Raw genomic sequence first — 22,271 nt, 5'->3', positions numbered from 1 at the left:
CAAAAGAGGGCACCAATTTGCATATGCTAGTATCTATGTATATATATGGAAATATGGACATTTAAGAACAATTACTGGAATTAAAATTTTACAAAAGGCAAGTTATATAACTTCCCAGCCAAATCACCCCTCAACATTCTTAATTTGCACTCCACCCAAGATCACCAAAATCAGTTTTTATTCAATTAATTCACCCCATATTATCCAGATCCTGCTCCAAAATCAATTTCTCTTCCATTAACTACTCCCATTCAATTCAGTCATCACATAATTTCCACCCCCAATCAGATTAAATTCACCATAAATAGGGTTTTCATCATACATACGAAAACACTGGCTTGATGTTGAAGCCACGTAGTCTGCGTTAAGCCACAGTCTTAAAATGGAGTGTAGGAGAAGAATGCAGACACACAGTATAATCCCCTATATGTCTACTTAGAAGTTAGTCCAATTATAGAGTTAAATGGGGGTTATCCCAGGAAAGTGGGTCTAGGGTTGCATTCTTAAGGCACAATCCTATGCATGTTTAGACACAAAAGAGTCCTACAATTTCCAACATGCCCCAACCAGAATGACTGACTGGAGGGATGGTGGGAATTGTAGGACCTTTTTCTGTCTAAACATGCATAGGATTGCACCCTTAATTGGATTAAGCTCTACTAGGTTTCAGGCTGCAGATTTCAGTTTCAGGTTGTACCTAGGGAAGTTGAGTCAAACAAATAATGGCCGATCCCCATTTTTTCTAATTTTCACTGACTTTGTGCTTCAACATCAAGCCAGCTTCTCCCATCTCCCACCCCACAATTTTATTTAACATCCAGTCTGCTGAAGAGTTCTGGAAAACTAGAAATTTTTTTCACTATTTTGTGACATTTTGGTTAATCTTAAAAGAGGCATTGCCCTACTGTTGGTTTTGGAATTCTCCAGGAATAAGCATTTGTGAATCTCTCTAGTTTACAGAAGCTAATGAGCAGATGGCCTTGTAGGCCCCTTCCAACCCTACTATTCTATGATTCTAATAATAAAGTCTGATTTTTGCCTTTTTTTTTTTACCTTCCGACATGGTGTTAAAAGAACCTTAAGTCCAAAAAATACTCCATTTACGGAACATTTTGTCAGATTATGTCAGATTTATATTTCCCAAATGTGGTTATTAGTACTACTTATTCCTTGCTTACAGGTCTGTAGCAATTTTGTATCAGTGCTTGGAAACTAATCATGAATGCCATAAATTTATTAAAAATGGGAATAGGCTGTTCTAGTAAACTGAACATATACAATCTCTTCAAACTCTTCTTTATGCTGATATAAATATTTCCCTTTCTTATTCCCTTGCTATCTGCTTCACACAATATCTATTTGACTCTTTGTCTTTTCAAATCTCCCTTGTTAACTATAATTTTGTAGACTACAGTAAATAAAAGTTGTAACATACCCTTGAAGAAAATTTTCCACAAAGAGAGCAGAGCCTCCTTGGTTAATAATATAAAATGAAATACTTAAAAACTGTCCCTTTCAAGTAAGAGCAAAAAGGAGTTGTCTCTCTGTGGTGGCAGTCAGTCTGTCAACACAAACTGTTTTATAGCCCTGTTGCTTGGTTACCACATGGGGTGGATCGTACTCAACCATACTCCCTTTCTCCAGCCATTTTCTGCTTAAAAGCCTAGAGTCTTAAAGCAGACGAGCCACAATTCAGTGTATACCTACGGCACTGGAGTATGACTGATATTTAGAAATATATTCCACTGATTACGATAGCCTCTTTGGTCTATCATAATCAGTCACAGACTCCTAGCATCCCACACTGACAAGCACAGGGTAACTTTAATCAAATGGAATGAAAAGGAAACCTTGATCCCAAATTAAGGATGCAATCCTATTGGTGTTTAGATGGGAAAAAAGTCCTACATGCTGGCTGGGGAATGCTGGGAGCTGTAGGATATTTTTCCCCATCTAAACATGGATAAGATTGAGCCCTAAGTGAATGTATTTAGGGTCAAAGTGATAGTATAGGAAAGGCTAGTGCCCTTTTCAGATTAACTTTAACTTTTTGGTTGTGTTTACCCAGTTCTCCAAAATTGCAACATTCCACTAAAACTCAGAATCCAGCCGACTTAGAAGACCAGAAGAAAAAGGCTATACTTTACACAAAGTATCATACATGGAAAGGCTTTTAAACCACTGTAAGAAGCCCCTTGCAACAGTTAGAACCGGACATGGAACAACCGATTGGTTCAAAATTGGGAAAGGAGTACAACAAGGCTGCATATTGTCGCCCTGCTTATTTAATTTATATGCAGAGTACATCATGAGAAACGCCAGATTGGATGAATCACAGGTCGGAATTAAGATTGCTGGGAGAATTATCAACAACCTCAGATATGCAGACGATGCCACCCTAATGGCAGAAAGCGAAGAGGATCTCAAGAGCCTCTTGTTGAGGGTGAAAGTGGAGAGTGCAAAAGCTGGTTTGAAACTCAACATTAAAAAAACTAAGATCATGGCATCTGGCCCCATCACTTCCTGGCATATAGAAGGGGAAGAAATGGAAGCAGTGACAGATTTTACTTTCTTGGGCTCCAAGATCACCACAGACGGTGACTGTAGCCATGAAATTAAAAGACACTTGCTCCTTGGGAGGAAAGCTATGGCAAACCTAGACAGCATAGTAAGAAGCAGAGACATCACCTTGCTGACAAAGGTCCGTCTAATCAAAGCTATGGTTTTCCCAGTAGCAACGTATGGCTGTGAGAGCTGGACTCTAAGGAAGGCTGAGGCCGAAGAATTGATGCTTTCGAACTGTGGTGCAGGAGAAGATTCTTACGAGTCCCCTGGACTGCAAGGAGGTCAGATCAGTCAATCCTAAAGGAAATCAACCCTGAGTGCTCATTGGAAGGACAGATACTGAAGCTGAAGCTCAAATATTTTGGCCACCTAATGCGAAGAGAGAACTTCCTGGAAAAGACCCTGATGCTGGGAAAGATTGAAGGCAAAAGGAGAAGGAGATGGCAGAGGATGAGATGGCTTGATAGCATCACCGATGCAATGAATATGGACTTGTCTTGAGCACACTCCGGGAGAGAGCGCAGGGCAGGAAGGCCTGGCATGCTATGGTCCATGGGGTCACGAAGAGTCGGGCACGACTGAACGACTGAACAACAACATAGAAGCCCCTTCCTGCTCACCCAACTGCCTTTTACAAGTATTGCTTGATGAGAAGTAAGCCCACTCTCATCCTGCAGTTTTCTGGCCAACTTGGAAGGTCAACGAAGAAGAAAAGCAACTATATCCTGTTTCGTTTCCCTGTATCACATGTAATGATCAATAAAGGAGAAGGACGCAGGCTTTCTGTCCCTCCCTTTTCAATCACAGTAGGGTTTTTTTTGCTCCAGTTGGCCATGGCTGCATTTTTTCCCCTGGCTGCATTTATTTCCTTGGCTGGTAACTGTAGGCATTAATTTTTCTGGCTTGAAAGCACACAGGTGGGCACAAAGCATTTGCCTGGCTTGAGAACAGCTTGGTAGGCACTTGGCACTAACTTTTTGATTTTATTAAAATTGAATGTTATTAAATGTATTAATAACATAACTTAAATAACTCCCCTGATCCATCTCTAATCATGTTATGCATGACTAGCAGCCCTGCTGAGTTTACACATCTCCATTCTCATTAAGAGATGTGATCATTAAATTAAATGAAGGCTGAATGAGTATTGGGATGCAGATGTGCTTTTACAGCTATCCCTTTCCAGATGGGGAAATTAGTACATAAAATACTTCATTATTGCTCTTTACATTGACTCATGAGTTCTTCTCTTGCTTCCCTCCCCTCCCCTCATATAACCTTACATCCCCTTCTACATTTATTTATGAAAACTCTATTTACCTTGCCTTTCTGTCCTGAGTGACATCCAAAAATTCTAACCAAATCATAACCAAACCATATAAAAATGATAAACATACTGAAAAGTTTAGAAGAACAATTTCAGGCAGATGTCCCAGCAGATAGGTAGAATTCAACCCTGCTTAGTGAAGAATGGCTTCCACTGTTATTTTCAGGAACATCTTTGTAAATCCTACATTGAAATATTGTGTACTGGCAGGCATGGGAGGAAATTGTGTTTCAGGGTTTGTTTTTTCAAAAAATCATTGAAGTTCTAACAACAAAGTCTTGAGGCACCTTAAAGACTAACAAATTTATTCTGCATAAGCTTTCATGAACACTGTCTACTTCATCAGATGCATGGAACATGATGGAGAGTTTCAGGTTTATATTCGGTACATATTGTTGGGGTGGAATAAAAACAGTGAGATCAGTGCAAACCGTTTTAACGTTTCAAACAAACGCATAAAGCCTTGTGGCAAATTACAGTGCAATTCTATACACGTCTACTCAGAATAAGCCCTCACTGAGTTCCATGGAACTTACTCCCAGGGGAGGGTAATATCCAATGTTAGCCTTACTTAGCATAGGCCCATTGAAATGAATAAGACTTAAGCTAGTCACGAGTAACTTAAGGCCCATTCATTTCAATGGCTCCAAGTAGATCTAAAACTAGATACTACCGTAAGTGTGTACAGGAGCACAGCTTTAAACCCATAACCAATTTATTATTGTGTAAGTCTTCGTGGACTCATCAGATGCATCATTTCCCTGCATCACATGTACTGATCAATAAAGAAGGATGCAGGATTTCTGTCCCTCCCTCCCTTCCTTTTCAGTCACAGCAGTTGTTTTGCTCCAGCTGGCCATGGCTGCATTTATTTCCTTGGCTGTACTCCAGCCCACGAAAGCTTATACTCTAATAAATGTGTGACACTGCAATCCTATACGTATCTACTCAGAAGCCACTGAGTACAATAGAGCTCACTCCCTGGTAAGCAGGTACCGGATTCCAGTCTGTAAAGTAAGAGATGTTGTTGTTTACCCTGAGACACACTCTGCAAACTGTTAAAACAAGACCATGAGGTGGGTCTCCCTTTCATTGCAGGGAAGATGGAAGCCCCGGCAGCAAGCAAGCATAAGCCCCGTCCCGCTGAGAGCCTCGCGCACAGGGACGCTACAAGCGACGTTCCGCGCGCGCACTCTCCCCTCGCCCGCCTTGGCGCCGAGTCCTCCAGCTTTCCCGGCGTGCCCCTGTGCTGTGCCATAGAGGAACTCGGGCCAGAGCGGCGACCCTCGCTCGCTGTTCTGCCTCCCTCGCTGGGTCCGTCGGCGGCAGTCGTGGGAGAGCGACGGCGGGCGCTGCAACATGGCGGGCGTGGAGCAAGGGGGCAGCCCCGAGGAGGAGAAGCACCTGAACGGAGAGCTGCTTTTGGATCCCGAGGAGCGAGACGGCGCGGTGGGGCCCGGCGCCGACGAAGGCGCCAAGAAGAAGCGCAAGAAGAAGAAGAAGAGCAAAGGCGCCGTCGCGGGTACGAGCTGGGCCGGGCGAGGTAGAGCGAGCGCTGAGGGGGAGGCCGCGGCAGAGTGGGGAGGAAGGCTGGGGTAACTGCGGGAGCAACTTTCTAGAAGGGGCGAGTACGCAGTCTCCTCAGTACGGGTGAGGGAGAGCGGCAGCGGGGGAAAGCTGGCCGTGCAGGCTGTGGAGGCCCGCGGGAAGAATGCGGTGGGGTTATTAGCCCTTCTGCTTGCCTGGTTGGTGGTGAACGGGCTCCCCCCCCCCCCGTGACTGTCGGGTCATTCTGTGGACCCATGTCGGCTGCGGCAGTGGGTGAAGTCTGGAAAATGTCTGGGGGGCAGGGGTAGGTGGGGTAGCGTTGGGTATTAGAGGCAGTCAGCTCAGGTCAGTGTTACGGATTATAACCATCGGCGGTCAAAATAGGTGGTTAGAGAATCTTACGCTAGAGTGCGGACTGTGTGAATGATCTTGCGTGTGAGATCTGTCTCGGGGCTTGGGTAGGGGGAAGTGTCCTGCTGGAGTTTACTTGGGAATTGAGGGCGGGCTGGTGTGCCACTGTCATGGGGTCGCCCGCCGGGGGATGGAATCTTGGAAAATAAAGCAATAAATAAATATAACGCGGCCGTCTAAGCATGATAGCAGGAGTGAGTGAGCTTGAAATCCACATGTAATGGGAGACAGGATCTCGGGTTCTTTGGATTTACAATTATACACTCGTGTTACGCAACAAAAGAGTTCTCAAAGTGGGTGCCTCATCTTTCCGTGAGAGGGAGAGAATATGGGAGACTTGAGCAGTGAGTTCAGAAGAAATTGTGGCTGTCTAGTTTTCCTGCAGCACTGCAGACAGGACTAAAGGTAGGTGAGTGTGATCCCTATAGAATATAAAGTAGAGGGACTTAAGTTGGCCATAGAGGCACAGGGCAAAAAAAATGGGTTTATACTCTTTCACTTGAAGAAGTATCTGGCACCTCACCTATGAGTGGGGGAGAGATTTGGATCTATGTGCATACTTGAAAGAATGTCATACTTTATCTGCACTGCTAACACGGGTCAGTGAAGAGTTGTAGACCTGAGAAAATAGATGCATAAGATATTGAAAGCATCTCAAGTCCGTTGCCAGACTTTTGCATTGGTGTTAAACCACCTGTTTATTGTACAAACAGGACAACAGGAGACTGAAAGAGAATTGGAGATGACACTTGATGAAGTATCAAAACAGTTGGATAAACAAACACTGGAGGAAAAGGAAAAAGATGATGATGATGAAGGTAAGTATATTTTATGCTTCTCTGGTGTGTAAAATATTAATATACAAAATGCTTGTAGAGATTTTAATTAGGGGATTCCTGGAATTAAGAAAGACGTTTATGCTAAAACAGTTCTATGTAGTTGATTGAAAAGGTTTGTCATTGTCTAAATTGTTGTAAACTGCCCAGAGAGTTTCTGCTCTGGGACAGTATAGAAATGAAATTAATAATAATAATAATTCGTAATATTTGTCTAAAAAGACTATTAGCAAATGGTTGTTCACTGATTTCAAAAAATGATTATATTTTGCTAAGTAACTGCAACCTTGGAAGCAGGAAAGCAGTATTTATTTATTACATTTCTATTCAACCTTTCACACATGGAGCCCATCGGCATATAGGCAAAGTAGTTCAGAGTAAGATATAGGAACCAGCCCAAGGGATAACTGAGTAGAGATTTGAACTTAGAACTCCCTGGTTCAAGTACAACAGAATACCTGGTTTAGGTATTCGCTACAGTATCATGTATTGGAGTTCTTATTGGGAAATGGAAGTAGAGAGTCAAATTGCTGTTGATAGTAGCTTATACAAATCTGGCTACCTCGTAATTCTGCGTCAGTCATCTGAAACACATGCTTAAAAGTACCAGATGTTTAATTCAGTTCATGAAGTGCTCAAGAGTTTATATTCTAAGCAAAGTATAAATCTTTGTCTGGTCGTTAGAAGGAATTAATGAAAACCCAGCTTAATTTCCTCCAACGTGACCTTTTAGTTTGATTATTCTGCACATGCCAAACCATGGATGTTGTGGGAGCTCATTAGCTTCTGTGGGATGTGCGCAAGTGTGAAGGATTGCAACTGATGACCCAATGCAGAAAGATGTATGGGAAGAGCCACATAAAGCAGGTCCTTTTATTATTGTTCATGCACTGTACCTAGACTTTGAAAAACCACATGATGGAGAAGATGGGACTGAACTTTTGAATGACAGTTAAAAGGTTCATTGTGTATTATGGAGGGTTGCTCTGGATCAAGGGTAGGAGCCTATATAGGATATGGTGGTAAAGTTATCGCTTAATATCCAAGTTCTGCTGCCCTACAACTCCAGTTCATGTTAACTGGGTTTGGACAAGAACAGCACTTCATGGTCTCATAGACCCCATGGTAGCATGATGTCTGAACAGCTCCCATAAGCCCCAGCTCATTGGCTTATGGCCAATGGTCAGGGATTACAGTTTAGCGTGACAGGAATGAGCCACAGTGAGGCTTAGGCTCATGCGCTCCTCCCTCCTCTTGCATGGCCGCAAAGTGTTCAGAAGCTTTTGTTTTACACTTGTCATGTCATCTGAACCCAACAAATCTTAATTATAGTTAGTGGAAACAAGCCAGCTTAATAATTTATGAAGATAGCTTTAACCACAGTTTAGGGTTTGGGCATAACACGAAACTGTGGTTAGTCGTTGGAAGCTTCAGTCTCCTCTCAGCCCTACCAGAGGAGGAGAGGGGATGGGGGGCATCTGAGCCTGAGCCTTGCTGTGACTCCTTTAGCATGATATTTGAACATAACCAACATAGTGTTCCTTAGCAGAGTTGAAATAGTTGTCTAATATCTCTCCCCCCCCCATTTAATAGCTTATGTTTTCATGAATTGAATGTTTCACTACTTCAGCTTCCTATAATTCAGGGAAGACCGTGAATATTAAGTGACTGTTAAGTGATGGTGCCGAAGTGATGGAAGAAACTAAGAACAATTTCAGAAGTTACTGTTAGAAGTAAGAATTGCTTTGAAGGTCAGACCAGTGGTCATTTAGTCCAGCACTCTATCTTTAACAGTGGCTGGATGGAATAATTATGCATGTCATTGTTTTATAATCATAGTGCTTTTTAATGTAATTCCAAGAAATAAATGATAGTACCTAAATATAATGATAAATGAGGATTTTTATATTTCTTGACCAAATTGAGGACCCTTCAGAATTTCTATTGTTGCTGTATGTTTTGCAATAGGAAACAGTAATTTTATAGCTGATACTAACCATGTTACTTGGAGGCAAGTTTCCTTCATCTCAGTGGGACTTAGTTCCTAATAGGTATGCCTAGGATTTCAACCTTGGTCAGAAACAGTAGTTATAATCCTTATGGAAAGGTTGCAGCAGTCGTCAAGGACATGGCAGCTCAAATAGTTTGGCTTGCGGATTGGCAAATTTATCAGCAGTATTGCAGAAAAAAACTGTAATAAGTGAATAGCAGCAACTATAGAACTGAGTATTGCCAGCGTCTTCAGTGGTTAGCATAGGGAACTGGAAAGTATTCTAAATCTGTGGATGATTGAACTATATGCCAAAACATTTTTCTGATGTAGTGTAAATGAATTAAGCCCAGTTCAAGGACCAGAGAAATCTGATACAGTTTTCATTCACTAAAATGAGCAATGGTGTTAAAGAACATTGACTATTTAAAAGACAAATTTATATTTGTTTCAGAATGTGCTGGAACAGATGAATAACACTTCTTTTTAAAAAATCTAGTACCTATTTTTAAACAGTCATATTTGCAGTCTTTAATGCATTAACTATATCTTATTAACAAAATCATTTTAATCAAATCTAAAATTTCTCCCTGCATCCTAATTTTTTTTACAAAACCAGTCACTATCAAAATGCTATTTTCTTATTTGAAAACGTTGGTTGATCTAAAATTCAGAATTATAAACAAAGTGCTTATATTAGTAATTAGAAACTGGTGGTTTGCCTGGCTAACATAGGCTCCCTGAATTGCCAACTGGCACTCAGCCGTCTTCCTCTTTATGTTGCCTCTCCCTCTCCCCTCCTTATGGAACTATAGAAACAAAGGGAAACTTTCTAGGTAGTGGTCCTAATCTGTACATAGATTTTCATCTCTTTCTCTCTCCCCCCACTCCCCAAAGTGCCAGCCAGCCAGCTAGCCCAAACTTTTCTGGTGGTAGCTGTCGTAACTTGATGACTTTCTAGCAAATAAGGCGGTATATGAATGTTAATAGTGAATAATAAATAAAATAAAGAGAAGGGAGAAGGAAGTATGTGGCCAGAAAGAGTAATCAGTGATAGGGTGAACAGCATATGACTTGCTTTGGTAGAGCCCTGATTTTTATTGATTCCTAGTGTACTGTTGATTCATTAATTGTTATACCTTGAATGTAGCTGTTATAAACATGTTGCTCTACACTGGGCATAGAATTGCGTTGCGGAGAAGCTTTCTGCAAAAAGTAGGCAGCACTGCATCACAATTTTCATCCCTCTTCTTATCACAACATGGTTACACAATGTCAGCAGAGATTGTGCTAAACATCTGAATCTATGCATTACAAAGTGCATCACTTATGGAACAATACCCTGTGCAGGTCTGATGTTGTGTCAGCATGCAGTTTGGGTGAGCCTAGTCAGGTTGCCATGATGTAGCTTTGGCTGTCATTTTTGGCTAAGCCCTGTTGACCCCATTTTTCTTCTTGCAACTGTAGAATAATGCCTAGCTTCATCAATTATTATTGATACATTTGTTTTCTGTAGATGGTGATGGTGAAGGTGATAGTGCAGCAGGGAAGAAGAAGAAGAAAAAGAAGAAGAAGAAAGGACGTAAGTGTTGTCTGCATGATTGTACCATGAACCTTACTTCTATTCATGCCATGTTTCTGAAGCTGACGTATGATGCTACCTTATACTGAGTAAGTTCACTGGTCCATCTAGCTTAGTATTGGCCACTGCCTGTCAGTGGCATGCTCTTACGCAACAGACTTCCCAGCTCTGTCACCCGAGATCTTTTTACTGGAGATGCAAGTTACTAACCTGCATAAAAAGCAAGTGCTCTTATCGCTGAGCTTTGACCTCTTCCCTGTACACTTAGGATTATTGCTTACAGTTACAATTCAATATTTTTAACAAGAGAAAATCTTTTTTTAATAGCTGTCCTGCTATAGATTCCGTGGATATCTGTCAAATAGACAGCCTTTTATCAAAATCAGTTAGCAGTTCTGATGGGGTTGTACTGTAAGGGAGAGGACTCGAGCTCTTAGTAACTGTTGGTCCTCTGGCCATTGGGTAGGTTCATTCTGTATTTGCCCTCCTGTCATAGATTAACTGCTTGCTAGGAGGGGACACAGGCTGTGTGTCAGTGGTTTATATGGGACAAGTATCAGAACAAAGTCACTGTCTTGGTGAGTAGGGACACTTAGTTGTGTGGAGATGCTGTAGTTGTTTTAAAGAAATTGATAACTGGTATGCACAATCCACGCCTTTTGGCATAGACTGACTCAGAGACCTGCTCTCTTTGGCAATTGTAAAAGGCATTTTGAGAACTGGCTAGGTTATTTGAGGATATCCAGGCATGTTTTCTATTTTGGATATGAGCCCAGACAGGAGGCAAGGTTTAAATGTGTATATGTTGAAAATAATAAAACTAGATTTGCATTATAAGGAATTCAACATCTGCATTTCACCCAACAGCTAAAGTCCAGACAGATCCTCCATCTATTCCAATATGTGATTTGTTTCCCAGTGGGATATATCCAAAAGGTGAAGAGTGTGAATATCCACCAACACAAGATGGGTATGTATCCTTCAGTTTTAAAATGCAGAGGGCAATACACTGACAGTATGTGTTAGCAGAACATTATTTTTTGTTGGATCACCTAGGGCGCAATCCTATGGCCGCTAGTCAGCGGCTAGATAGCCATAGGATATGTCGGTTCCCTGAGAATTGACCTCCACCCCCTCCTGCGCTGCTTCATAGATAGTGCGGAACAGCTCTGCGCTTTGAAAAGGAGTGCGGACTGGCAAAAGCGGGGCATTCCTGGGGGCATGTCGGGGAAGTTTGAAATCCGGTACAACACATCCAGTGTGTTGTCCAGCCACTGCTTCCCACGCTCCGACTTCCTGTGGCTAGACAGGAATCGGCTGTCTAGCTGCAAATGCAGGGCAGCTGAAGTGCGGAAGGGACGATCCCCTCCACACTTGTCCTGCCCTGCATTAGATAGGTGGTCACCTCCAAGTTTGGAGTCAGCTACCTATCCCAGTAGGATTGCTCCCCTAATTGCCTGTTTTAGAAAATCCAATTATTAGACTGGACAGTTTAGTTTTCTGCTACTTTGGAGTATCATTTTAATTGAAAGTGGGTGTATGTTAGAGAATTATCATCTGTAGAACTTTGTGCGTGCATGTGTTTCTGCATAGTTTGGTGGTTGGTTTTGGTAAGAATGCTGCTATGCTTCATGAGTTGGGGCCACTTCTATATGTTATTATTCTCTTGGTACTTGGGAATTTTCTGGAGTACAGTCATGAATGTTAGAACATGCATAATTGTCACTTTGCCAGCAACACACACTTGAGCATAGGCCCAGCCCTTACTAGGCCTGTATTTGTGTGTATTTTGTTTGCAAAAGCCAGTTGTTGCCTTTTGTGTATACCACTCAAAAGTGAAATCCATATATTTTTTATACTCCAGATCCAGGTCCTGAGGATTAAGCAGCAATATAATAACCTAAGTGTATTCATCTATTTTCATAAGTTTCCAGATAATACAAAGAGTACATCGGAGTTCTTAATGCATGTAATACGTTAATATGCTCATTCTTCATGTCTTTAATATCTTTGCCAACCTCATTCCTTAAGTCATGCATATGAAGTGCTTTGTGTAGGTCAAAAATCTGTGATAACACATAAAAGAACACACATTGTTTGCTGACATGCACTAAGGTGGTAGACTGAATTATACCATTTTGGACTGCAGGTGAGGTGCCAGTTTTGAATGCCCCCATGTAAATAATTTTCTGCAAGTAACCCCCCCCCCCCCATAGCAAAGCAAGGAGAAACGTGGCAGTCCAGACTGCACCATACAATGCTAGTGTTCCATTTGCAGAGTGGTTGTGTAGGGAATATTAAAAAATGTGATCCATCGCACCTGCATTCTGAAGTGGTACAATCCTCTTGACCACCTCATACTGCATGTGTGTATGCTAGGCATAAGATTAAGAGAAGATGTGTACAGCTCCAAACACCTGAATTCTTCTTTCTCAAAAGAACCTGGCAAAAAAGCTCAACTGTTCCTTAAATTCCCCTAAATTCCAAACAGAGTATGGGCTAGGCATCTAAGCTTTTTAATGGTTGAACTGGCATAGATGCTGTATTATCAGTTTCATCTTTTAAACATTTTCACACCAATTTCTAACTACTTTTTGAATATGGGAGTTTAAAGAGGTTTAGTAGAGTAAATTGGCAGTAAGCATCAATTGTACACCCCTCTGGAACTTGGCCATACTGAGCTAGCTGAATAATTTGAGCAATTGCATATAGTTTTTAAGGATACTTCTGGCGATCTAAAAATGTATATATTAAAATATTTTTCCTGTCTATGGGGGCTTATTAAGTGAACCAGTTCAAGCATATCTTTGTCATCTAAGTGTATTACATGCTACAGTGAAAAGTGCCTAACTTACTTTGCATTTCAACATTAAAGTCGAACTGCTGCATGGAGAACCACAAGTGATGAAAAGAGAGCACTAGATCAAGCAAGTGAAGAGATCTGGAATGATTTCAGAGAGGCTGCTGAAGCACACAGACAAGTGAGGAAATATGTTATGAGCTGGATCAAGCCTGGAATGACAATGATAGAAATCTGGTGAGAATAGAAGACTGTAGGGTTTTTTAAAGAATGGCTACTCAGGAGCTGAAATCTTCATAGGTTTAATTAAATGTACTGGGCATACTTTTGTTTAGGAGATTTCATCTCCCACCAGTTCTCATAGCAATAGGTGATGATTGCAAAATCATAATGTTTAAGCAGAGCTGTCTAGTTGTTCTCACTTTAAAAAAACAAACACACACAATTCTGGATATATTCGGGGGGGGGTTATACCTTCTTCAGGCTCATGCTGGGGAACAAGCAGCTGTCATAAAGTTGCTGCAAAGCTGGTTAACGGATGTTGTGATGTAGCTCGAGATATGGCCCTTAGCTTTTTTGGCTTGGGGCAGCAAATACTAGTCTCAAACTGTAAGAATATTATCAGTAGTATGCATAGCAACAAAAAAAAGATACTGTTTGAAGTTTCTAAAATGTAGCTGCTGGGTAGCTAAATAAAGCTGTTGGAAAACAAATCCTTTCATGTAACAGAGACATTTGCTTTCCTAGTGAAAAATTAGAAGACTGTTCTCGGAAGTTGATCAAAGAGAATGGCTTAAATGCTGGGCTTGCATTTCCTACGGGGTGTTCTCTGAATAACTGTGCAGCCCACTACACCCCCAATGCCGGAGATCCAACTGTATTGCAGTATGATGATATCTGCAAGATAGATTTTGGAACACATGTTAGTGGTGAGTTTTCTCTTGCTTATTATGCAGTCAGATAATTTAGTTGAAGGCAAATGATTTTATCTAATATGTATCTAATTTCAGGTCGTATCATTGACTGTGCTTTTACTGTCACATTCAATCCAAAATACGACAGGCTCTTACAAGCTGTAAAAGATGCAACTAATACTGGAATAAAGGTATACTCTCATGGGGAAGTGTAACGTTAGTTCTTATCTACTTTGTGAGGAAAAAATTACCTTCAATTTCAACCTGTCTTGTGTATGCGTACAGTGCGCTGGAATAGATGTTCGTCTGTGTGATGTTGGTGAAGCTATTCAAGAAGTCATGGAATCTTATGAAGTTGAAATTGATGGCAAAACATATCAAGGTAAATTTATTTCCATCTAGTACACATAGTAGTCTTCAAACTGAAATACAGTATGTGTGGATGTACTGTATGTAGTTACAGATACATACACTATTTGTGGGACTGTGTACAGTTGTTCCCCACAAGTAAAATATTTTGAGACTTTTTTAAAAAAGATCTTGACTTTAGTAATTAGCAGTCTTCAGGAATTTTGTATAGTCTTCTGGATTCTAAAAGCCAAGTAGGTGTTTTTAAAGAATAGAATTGTTTATTATAGACAGGTTAACTATTCTAATTACCTAGGTGCACTTATCTCATCGAGTTTTGTATTTTATGTAACAGTGAAACCAATTCGCAACCTGAATGGGCACTCGATTGGACCATACAGGATACATGCAGGCAAAACTGTTCCCATTGTGAAAGGAGGAGAAGCAACAAGAATGGAAGTAAGCAAATTACTCTTACAGCCTGATCCTATGTATGAGTTCAATGGGCTTTGCCCCCATTGAATATATTCATAGTATTAGACAGTTAATGTTCACAAATGGACTGTCAAACTTTGCTTGGTTTGATTTGACATGATTTCCCCCCTTGACAGATCTTTGTTTGTCTGTGTTCTGTACTAATAAATTATTTGAAACCCAGAAGTTTGTAGTTGCTGCTCACAATGAAATGCTGTGAATATGCATTACTTATAGTTGGCATTACTTTCATTAAAATGAAAGATGAAATGTATACCTATCTAAGGAACAGATGAGAATATCATTTATTTTGTTCTTGCAATTCATAAAGGTTCCATTCCCCTGTTTAGTTTTGTTTAGTTCAGCAAAGATGATTTTTAGACACAAAAGAACGTATAAGTAAAAACCAGATATTACATGGGAGGTGAACTCTTCATTTAGAAAAACTGGAAAGCTGGTGGGTTGATGTCAAAAGAAGGGAGTGGGATTCATGCATTACCTGATTATTGCCACAGCTAATGAGAGACCTTTCAAACCATATCATCTAATAATGAGTCTCCAGAAGTAATCCAGAGCTCACAGAATGTTTCATTTATTCTGAAAATTCATTGTTTTCCTTGATCTTACCCAACAAAGGTAAGCTAACTGTTTGAGATGTCACTGCCCTGCTTCTTAGCAGCATTCTGATACAGAACGCCACTTCAGCGCCAGGTATAACCTACTGGGCCAGAAAATGACTTCAAGGCATATAACTCATTTCTACTTCTAAAATGAAGTACACCTTACCCTGTAAACTGCCTGTGTGGGAGATTGCCTTGGAACCATATGCAAGCAAATCTAAAAAAAAAAAAACCTTCTTGGAGTAGGTCTTCTAATGAAATAAGTACTAAACATTCAAGCTAATCCTAGTATGTTGGATGAAGCTGTATGTAAGGGTCACCCTGATAGTGTATGAAAAAAATATTTTAAAGCAGAGGTTCTCAGACTATGGTGGGTGGACCACTGGTGATCCATGAGCTCCATTTAGGTGGTCTATACTTGGCTCTGCTCTTGATTTATTTTTTCTGACAATGAGGATAAGAGTAAATGAGGCCTGTCTCAGTAGCCCTGGCCTAAGACCTGTGTTTTTCATAATACTGGTTTTGCAGCTGGCTTTTGAACATGTTGCCTGTGATAATGAAAACACAGTTATTAAAGTAAGAGTAATGTATGTGCTTTGATTTGTAGAGCAAAAAAAGTTTTAAGTTGTCCTCCATGAGCTCCAGCATTTTTCAAGTAGTCTGCAAAAACAAATTTGAGAACTAACTTAGAGGAAGTTAATAGAATCATATATTTCACATGCATGTTGCCTATACTTCTGCTCTGTAGGTTGTTGTGTATTTATCTGAGAACTTTGAGAAGGGAAGCTGTATTAGTCTATCGTCTTGTGGCACTGTTGAAGAATAGGAAATATTGTCACATCAGCTTTTGTGGGCTAGAGCCCACATTGTCAAAGGCAAACAAACATATTCTGAGACTAATTCAATTCATAATACGCTCTACTATGCTTATTTAGTATGTATTTCTGTCTCATTATAGGAGGGAGAAGTATATGCTATAGAAACCTTTGGTAGCACAGGAAAAGGTGTTGTACATGATGATATGGAATGTTCTCATTATATGAAGAACTTTGATGTGGGACATGTGCCAATAAGGTAAGTCGTCTTGCTTTTTCTCCAAAAAAAGAGTCACTTTAGGTCTGTCTACACTGGAGCTAATGCAAAATTTGAAAACAGTCACGGTAAGTAGATGAAACACAATGTAGGTGCCCTTGTGAAACAGAAATCCATACAACTCTCTGTGAAGATTTCTAATCAAAATATTCTCTAGCTATGGTGCAGCATTACCTTTAGAAAAGAAACCTTGAAAACATTTATTGAAAACTGTTTTATCAATAAAAGTAAATGTGTTTAAAGTTCAGTTGATCAATAAGATTAGGATACAGAACAAGTGGTAGATTGTTAGTAGTATCTGAAACTCTGGTTTTAATTGGAAGTATTGCCAGTGCAATGCGAAGAAAATGCTTTCTCTCTTCCATGACCAGAAATTTGGACATTGGAAAATTATGATGCTCTGGACCCTTGGTCTCAAGCAATGACTTAAAGCTGCAATACTAAACACACTTATGAGGGACTAAGCTCTGTTGAACACAGTGGGATTGCACATTAAGTATCATCCTGATGGTTGTATTTGTTTCAGAAGCAAATGCTTCTGATGCATCAGCCTTTCTTCCTACTCATTCAATGCACTCTTTTCTCCTAGGCTTCCAAGAGCTAAACACTTGCTGAATGTTATCAATGAAAACTTTGGCACCCTTGCCTTCTGTCGCAGATGGCTAGATCGTCTGGGCGAAAGTAAATATCTAATGGCTCTGAAGAACCTGTGTGACTTGGGTATAGTGGATCCATACCCTCCCCTGTGCGATATTAAAGGCTCCTACACAGCACAGTTTGAGCATACCATATTATTGCGTCCAACGTGCAAAGAAGTTGTCAGCAGAGGAGATGACTATTAAACTTCAAGGCCATTACCTCACCTATGTACTCTGTTGGAACACATAATGCCAGAATAAATTTGCAATCTGTTTTAACAGTGGACCCAATGTGATAACTTTCCATGTTCAGACGAGAGGAATTTAATCAAAGGCAAGTTCTCTAATGTAACTAACCAAGGAAAAACAGCTTTGGGGGACTCTAGAATATTTCAGGTTACTATATTTTTCTTTTGTGGGAAATATGCTATAAAGCGCCATTTTTAGTTTGGAATGAGTTATACATATTGTTTGGAATATTTCTGAGAGAAGGCTTTTCAGATATTTATATTACCATATTCTTACTTGAATGCTTCGAATGACTACACCTGATTTCTGCGCCTACGTTGTCTCTGGTATTGCCTTTTAAACTTCCTGAAATCCATTTTGTAAAAAAATACAAAATAAAGACATCTTCAAATCTAAAACCAAATACGGTTTTTAAAGGTGTTACAGCCCTAGGCAGCAGTACATTGGAAAAACTGACTTATTAAATCTTGTTTTAGAAATATGCTTCCTGTATCTATTTGCACTTGAAGCCAGCACAAGTCATAGTCTTCCTATATGGCATGATGCTTGCCTTGCTTTGAGTCATAAAGTTATCAACTTTCTGAAATGCATCTGCTCTCACCCATGGTTTACAGTGGCCTAAATTGCATAGGCTGATAGAAGGAACCAGAGGTCTTAACTTTCCTCATTTTTCTGCAGCTCTCTTATGATAAATCATACTAGCCAGTATTGGCAGCTTACCATTATTAGAGCCTTTGATTATGTCAGATTACTTACTTAATGTAAGCCGGTAAGTATTCCAAGTTTCATAAGGAATTTCTGCTAATAAAAGCTTGATATGTTAGGTGCTCTTCTCCTGTACCTGTGTAATGGCAGTAGAGCCCAGGCTAATCAAAATGAAAGATGAGTTCGTCATCTTTTCTGCAAAATTGCTGTCCATCATTCTGTTCTTGGCATTAAAAGGATTTTAGTAGGTGGGGTGTTTTCTTCTAGTCAAACAAATGCAAACGAAGGATTAGTAAAATCAATTAAGTGTAATATATGGTATTGGCTTGTATGATTAATGACCATTCATAAAGCAGGTTTTCATTCTGCTAGCGGGAGGTTTTTTAGTTTTAGGTACCCTCCATGCTATTGACACTAGATGAGTGCAGAAGAACCACTAAAATATTGAGCTTTTATTATGTGCTTCCTAACATGTACTTTTGCAGAGGACAAGATAAATGTAAAGCTGAAAACAGATCAACTCAGTAGCCAGCACACGGAGTAGTTCCTGTTGTGCCATAGGAGCCTGGCTTGTGTTGTGGAAAACTGAAGAATTAAAACAGAAAATGCACAGATAAAAACAAGAGAAAAGGAAAAAATGCTACCGTCAGTCATGAGGAGAATGTTCTGAATGAAGTTGCCAGGGCCAAAAAGGAACTGAGCAGGAAGTGGCAGTAGACATACCTGTTTTGAGCATGCCTTCTGTCCAAATGTTTCATTGCCTTGCTTTAGAAGGTTCAAAGTACTGCTCCGCACAAGCATAGAACCCATGTGTGTTCAGTGGTCACAGAGACAGGTGAAAAAATGTATGATCGGAAACATGCCTTACCAACACTACCTTTAAAATATCTTCTGGAGAGCTGGAGTCCCTCAAATGCAGGAAAAAATGAAATGAGAAGGTATAAACATTTAGCTTGTGTAGGTTTTCTTGGCACAGTGTAAGTAAAACTTTTCAATTGTTACAATGGTATTTTTGTGATCAGTATCTACTAGCTTTCTGATACTGGAGGTTATAAATGAGCTAATTTTGCTGGTGGGTTGTTACTTAAAATCGAGTCTAACTTGGAAGACTGACACTGCAGTCCTATACAGGCTTATTTGAAGGCAAGTCTCACTTAGGCTTACTCCCAGGAAAGTATGAATGTGACATGATGCTGAATAAAGTAGGTGAAACTCTTTCCGGACAGCCACAAGCAGAGCAGGAAGAGCTCTGCTTGCTGAATTTCTGCTTATACAGGCACATATACTGCCAGAAAAAACTTTTCTGAAGTCATACAGTTAAGGTAGAAACCAGCAAGCTAGAGCTCTTAATACATAATTTTTTCCACAGTAAGTGTAACTTAGGGTGCAATCCTATGCATATTTAGACAGAGAAAAGGCCTACAACTCCCAGCATTCCTGAATGCTTGGAGTTGTGGGCCTTTTCTCTGTCTAAACATGCATAGGATTGCACCCTAAATGTTATTAAACCTTGATCAATCTTAGCTAAGAATTACCTTTTAAATTCCTTGTCCTTTACTCCTGTTTTAGTTTTATTAGGACTAATCCTGTTCCCTGATGCATTTAACCTGATTTGGTTCTTAGTCCCTGCTCTTCTTATATTCCACTTCTGTTCTCTTGTTGTTTATCTTCCTTTCTTCCCACTTAGCAGAAATATGGATAGATCCAGCTGTGGGCCAAAGACTTATAGTAAGGTGCTGTAGATTCTTGTTCAGAAAGGACTTCTGGAAGATTGGTCCAGACTATAGTGAGCTCTCTTCTCGCATAGGCCTTGCTACTTGGTATGCTTGATTGATTCTCTTCCATGTGACATTCAGTTGGGGCATTGGGGTCTCTCAAGGTAGTAGAGCAGGGCAGAGAACTTTCAGCCCAAGGGCCAAACTCCATTTCAGAAAAGGTCTCAGTGGCCGCATTCCAGCAGTGGGCAAGGCCCCAAATACAAAGAACACTAGCATATTTTAGCCTATAGCTTTTATTCTCAGTAACAAAATCTTTGAAGAGGCATTTCACCCTTTAGAATAGAGCGGGCTTGGGAAGAGAACTGCACAAGAGCCAGCAAGCAATCTCTGGTTGGGGGAAAGGGGGCATGGCCCAGGGACCAGATTTGGCCCCTGGGTCAGTGCTTCTGCACTCCTGACTCTTCTACTCTGCCTATTGTACTGATGGCTGCCTTCTGACTGTCTCAGAAGGATGATACCACAGAAGGGCAAAGAGTATACACTCTGCTAGGCTGAGGAAGATGGGCTTGGAGTATCTTTATAATTACGTTAGCAAACAATGGCCAGTTAACACAAAATATTCATAGGAAGGTAAAGTTTTGTTTTCAATTCAATAATTGTCTTGCTCAAGGTATCACACCTGTTTATGGTAGCTGCTGTCAATCACTTCATAGTGAAGCTTGAGAGAACTAATAAGATTACTATAGCAAGAAAGGCCATCTGCAGTCAAATTTTGGTTTGATATCACTGGTTTTCCTGGGAAGAATTGTGGACCCCACTATGTGGCAATGTGCCAAGAATTCAGTTAAAGAGCCCTAACAATTATATTTACAGGGTTCCCTATGGAAAAAGTAAAGTGCTGCGCTCAATATGCCAACAAATTTGGAACACTCAACAGCGGCCACAAGACTGGAAAAGGTCAGTTTACATTCCAATTCCAAAGAAGGGCAACACCAAAGAGTGTTCAGACTACCGTACAATTGCGCTCATTTCACATGCCAGCAAGGTTATGCTCAAAATCCTACAAGCTAGGCTTCAGCAGTATGTGAACCGAGAACTACCACAAATACAAGTGGTGTTTCGAAGAGGCAGAGGAACTAGAGATCCAATCGCCAACTTTCGCTGGATCATGGAGAAAGCAAGAGAATTCCAGAAAAAGTCTATTTCTGTTTCATTGAAGAGATGGGAGTACCAGACTACCTTACCTGTCTCCTGAGAAACCTGTATGAGGGTCAAGAAGCAACAGTGAGAACCAGACATGGAACAACCGATTGGTTCAAAATTGGGAAAGGAGTACGACAAGGCTGCATATTGTCGCCCTGCTTATTTAACTTATATGCAGAGTACATCATGAGAAACGCCGGGTTGGATGAATCACAGGTTGGAATTAAGATTGCTGGGAGAATTATCAACAACCTCAGATATGCAGACGATACCACCCTAATGGCAGAAAGCGAAGAGGATCTAAAGAGCCTCTTGTTGAGGGTGAAAGACGAGAGTGCAAAAGCTGGTTTGAAACTCAACATTAAGAAAACTAAGATTATGGCAACTGGCCCCATCACTTCCTGGCATATAAAAGGGGAAGAAATGGAAGCAGTGACAGATTTTACTTTCTTGGGCTCCAAGATCACCACAGACGGTGACTGTAGCCATGAAATTAAAAGACACTTGCTCCTTGGGAGGAAAGCTATGGCAAACCTAGACAGCATAGTAAGAAGCAGAGACATCACCTTGCCGACAAAGGTCCGTCTAATCAAAGCTATGGTTCTCCCATTAGTAACTTATGGCTGTGAGAGCTGGACTATAAGGAAGGCTGAGCGCCGAAGAATTGATGCTTTCGAACTGTGGTGCTGGAGAAGACTCCCTTACGAGTCCCCTGGACTGCAAGGAGGTCAGATCAGTCCATCCTAAAGGAAATCAACCCTGAGTGCTCATTGGAAGGACAGATACTGAAGCTGAAGCTCAAATATTTTGGCCACCTAATGCGAAGAGAGAACTTCCTGGAAAAGACCCTGATGCTGGGAAAGACTGAAGGCAAAAGGAGAAGGGGACGGCAGAGGATGAGATGGCTGGATAGCATCACCGATGCAATGAATATGGACTTGAGCATGCTCCGGGAGAGATCGCAGGACAGGAAGGCCTGGCGTGCTATGGTCTACGGGGTCACGAAGAGTCGGACACGACTGAACGAGTGAACAACAACAAGCCTGTGGTATAAAATTATACCTGAAATCTTCTGACATCCTGCCCTCAGAAGTACTTAGATTAAAAGAAAATGCATGAAAAGGCAGAGTGCTTATTTTTCATGTCAGCCTACAACATCAGCAGCCTTTCTGTACCACTGAAGAACCTCTGCGCAGCCTGCTTCACAATACCCAGTAAAACAGCTTCTCCCTTCCCAACCCTTTCTTATTG

General features: G+C 40.8%; 2 protein-coding genes across 5 annotated transcripts in view; one reads left to right on the top strand and one right to left on the bottom strand.

Annotated features, from left to right (window-relative positions):
- Window positions 1-5,118, bottom strand: part of LOC146339796 (uncharacterized protein C3orf20-like) — a 53,616-nt gene extending 48,498 nt beyond the window's left edge. For all 4 annotated transcript variants that reach the window (XM_084810262.1, XM_084810260.1, XM_084810264.1 and 1 more), the window contains exon 1: window positions 4,928-5,118. The gene's annotated coding sequence lies outside the window, so the exon portion shown is untranslated. The remainder of the gene's footprint in view (window positions 1-4,927) is intronic.
- Window positions 5,119-5,213: 95 nt separating this feature from the next.
- On the top strand, window positions 5,214-17,873 carry METAP2 (methionyl aminopeptidase 2). The gene is made up of 11 exons (XM_084810277.1): window positions 5,214-5,414; window positions 6,565-6,669; window positions 10,194-10,259; window positions 11,127-11,229; window positions 13,135-13,296; window positions 13,807-13,988; window positions 14,070-14,164; window positions 14,259-14,355; window positions 14,677-14,780; window positions 16,374-16,489; window positions 17,097-17,873. The coding sequence occupies exons 1-11, from the start codon at window positions 5,252-5,254 to the stop codon at window positions 17,347-17,349; spliced, it is 1,446 nt and encodes a 481-aa protein (XP_084666403.1). The 5' UTR covers window positions 5,214-5,251; the 3' UTR covers window positions 17,350-17,873.
- Window positions 17,874-22,271: the final 4,398 nt, after the last annotated feature.

This window comes from Heloderma suspectum, chromosome 7 (genome assembly GCF_057233095.1).
Source record: "Heloderma suspectum isolate Gila_16-S chromosome 7, 16-S_ref, whole genome shotgun sequence".
NCBI classification, from domain to species: Eukaryota; Metazoa; Chordata; class Lepidosauria; order Squamata; family Helodermatidae; genus Heloderma; species Heloderma suspectum.
Note: the sequence above shows the minus strand (reverse complement) of the source record. Positions and strands in the feature narration are given on the sequence as shown.

Bases quoted from the DNA above. Each gene is read 5' to 3' on its own strand.
- METAP2 (XM_084810277.1), top strand. From the start codon at position 5,252: ATGGCGGGCGTGGAGCAAGGGGGCAGCCCCGAGGAGGAGAAGCACCTG. The intron at 5,415-6,564 runs GTACGAGCTGGG...TTGTACAAACAG, and splicing joins GAGCAAAGGCGCCGTCGCGG to GACAACAGGAGACTGAAAGA. The intron at 14,165-14,258 runs GTATACTCTCAT...GTATGCGTACAG, and splicing joins CAACTAATACTGGAATAAAG to TGCGCTGGAATAGATGTTCG.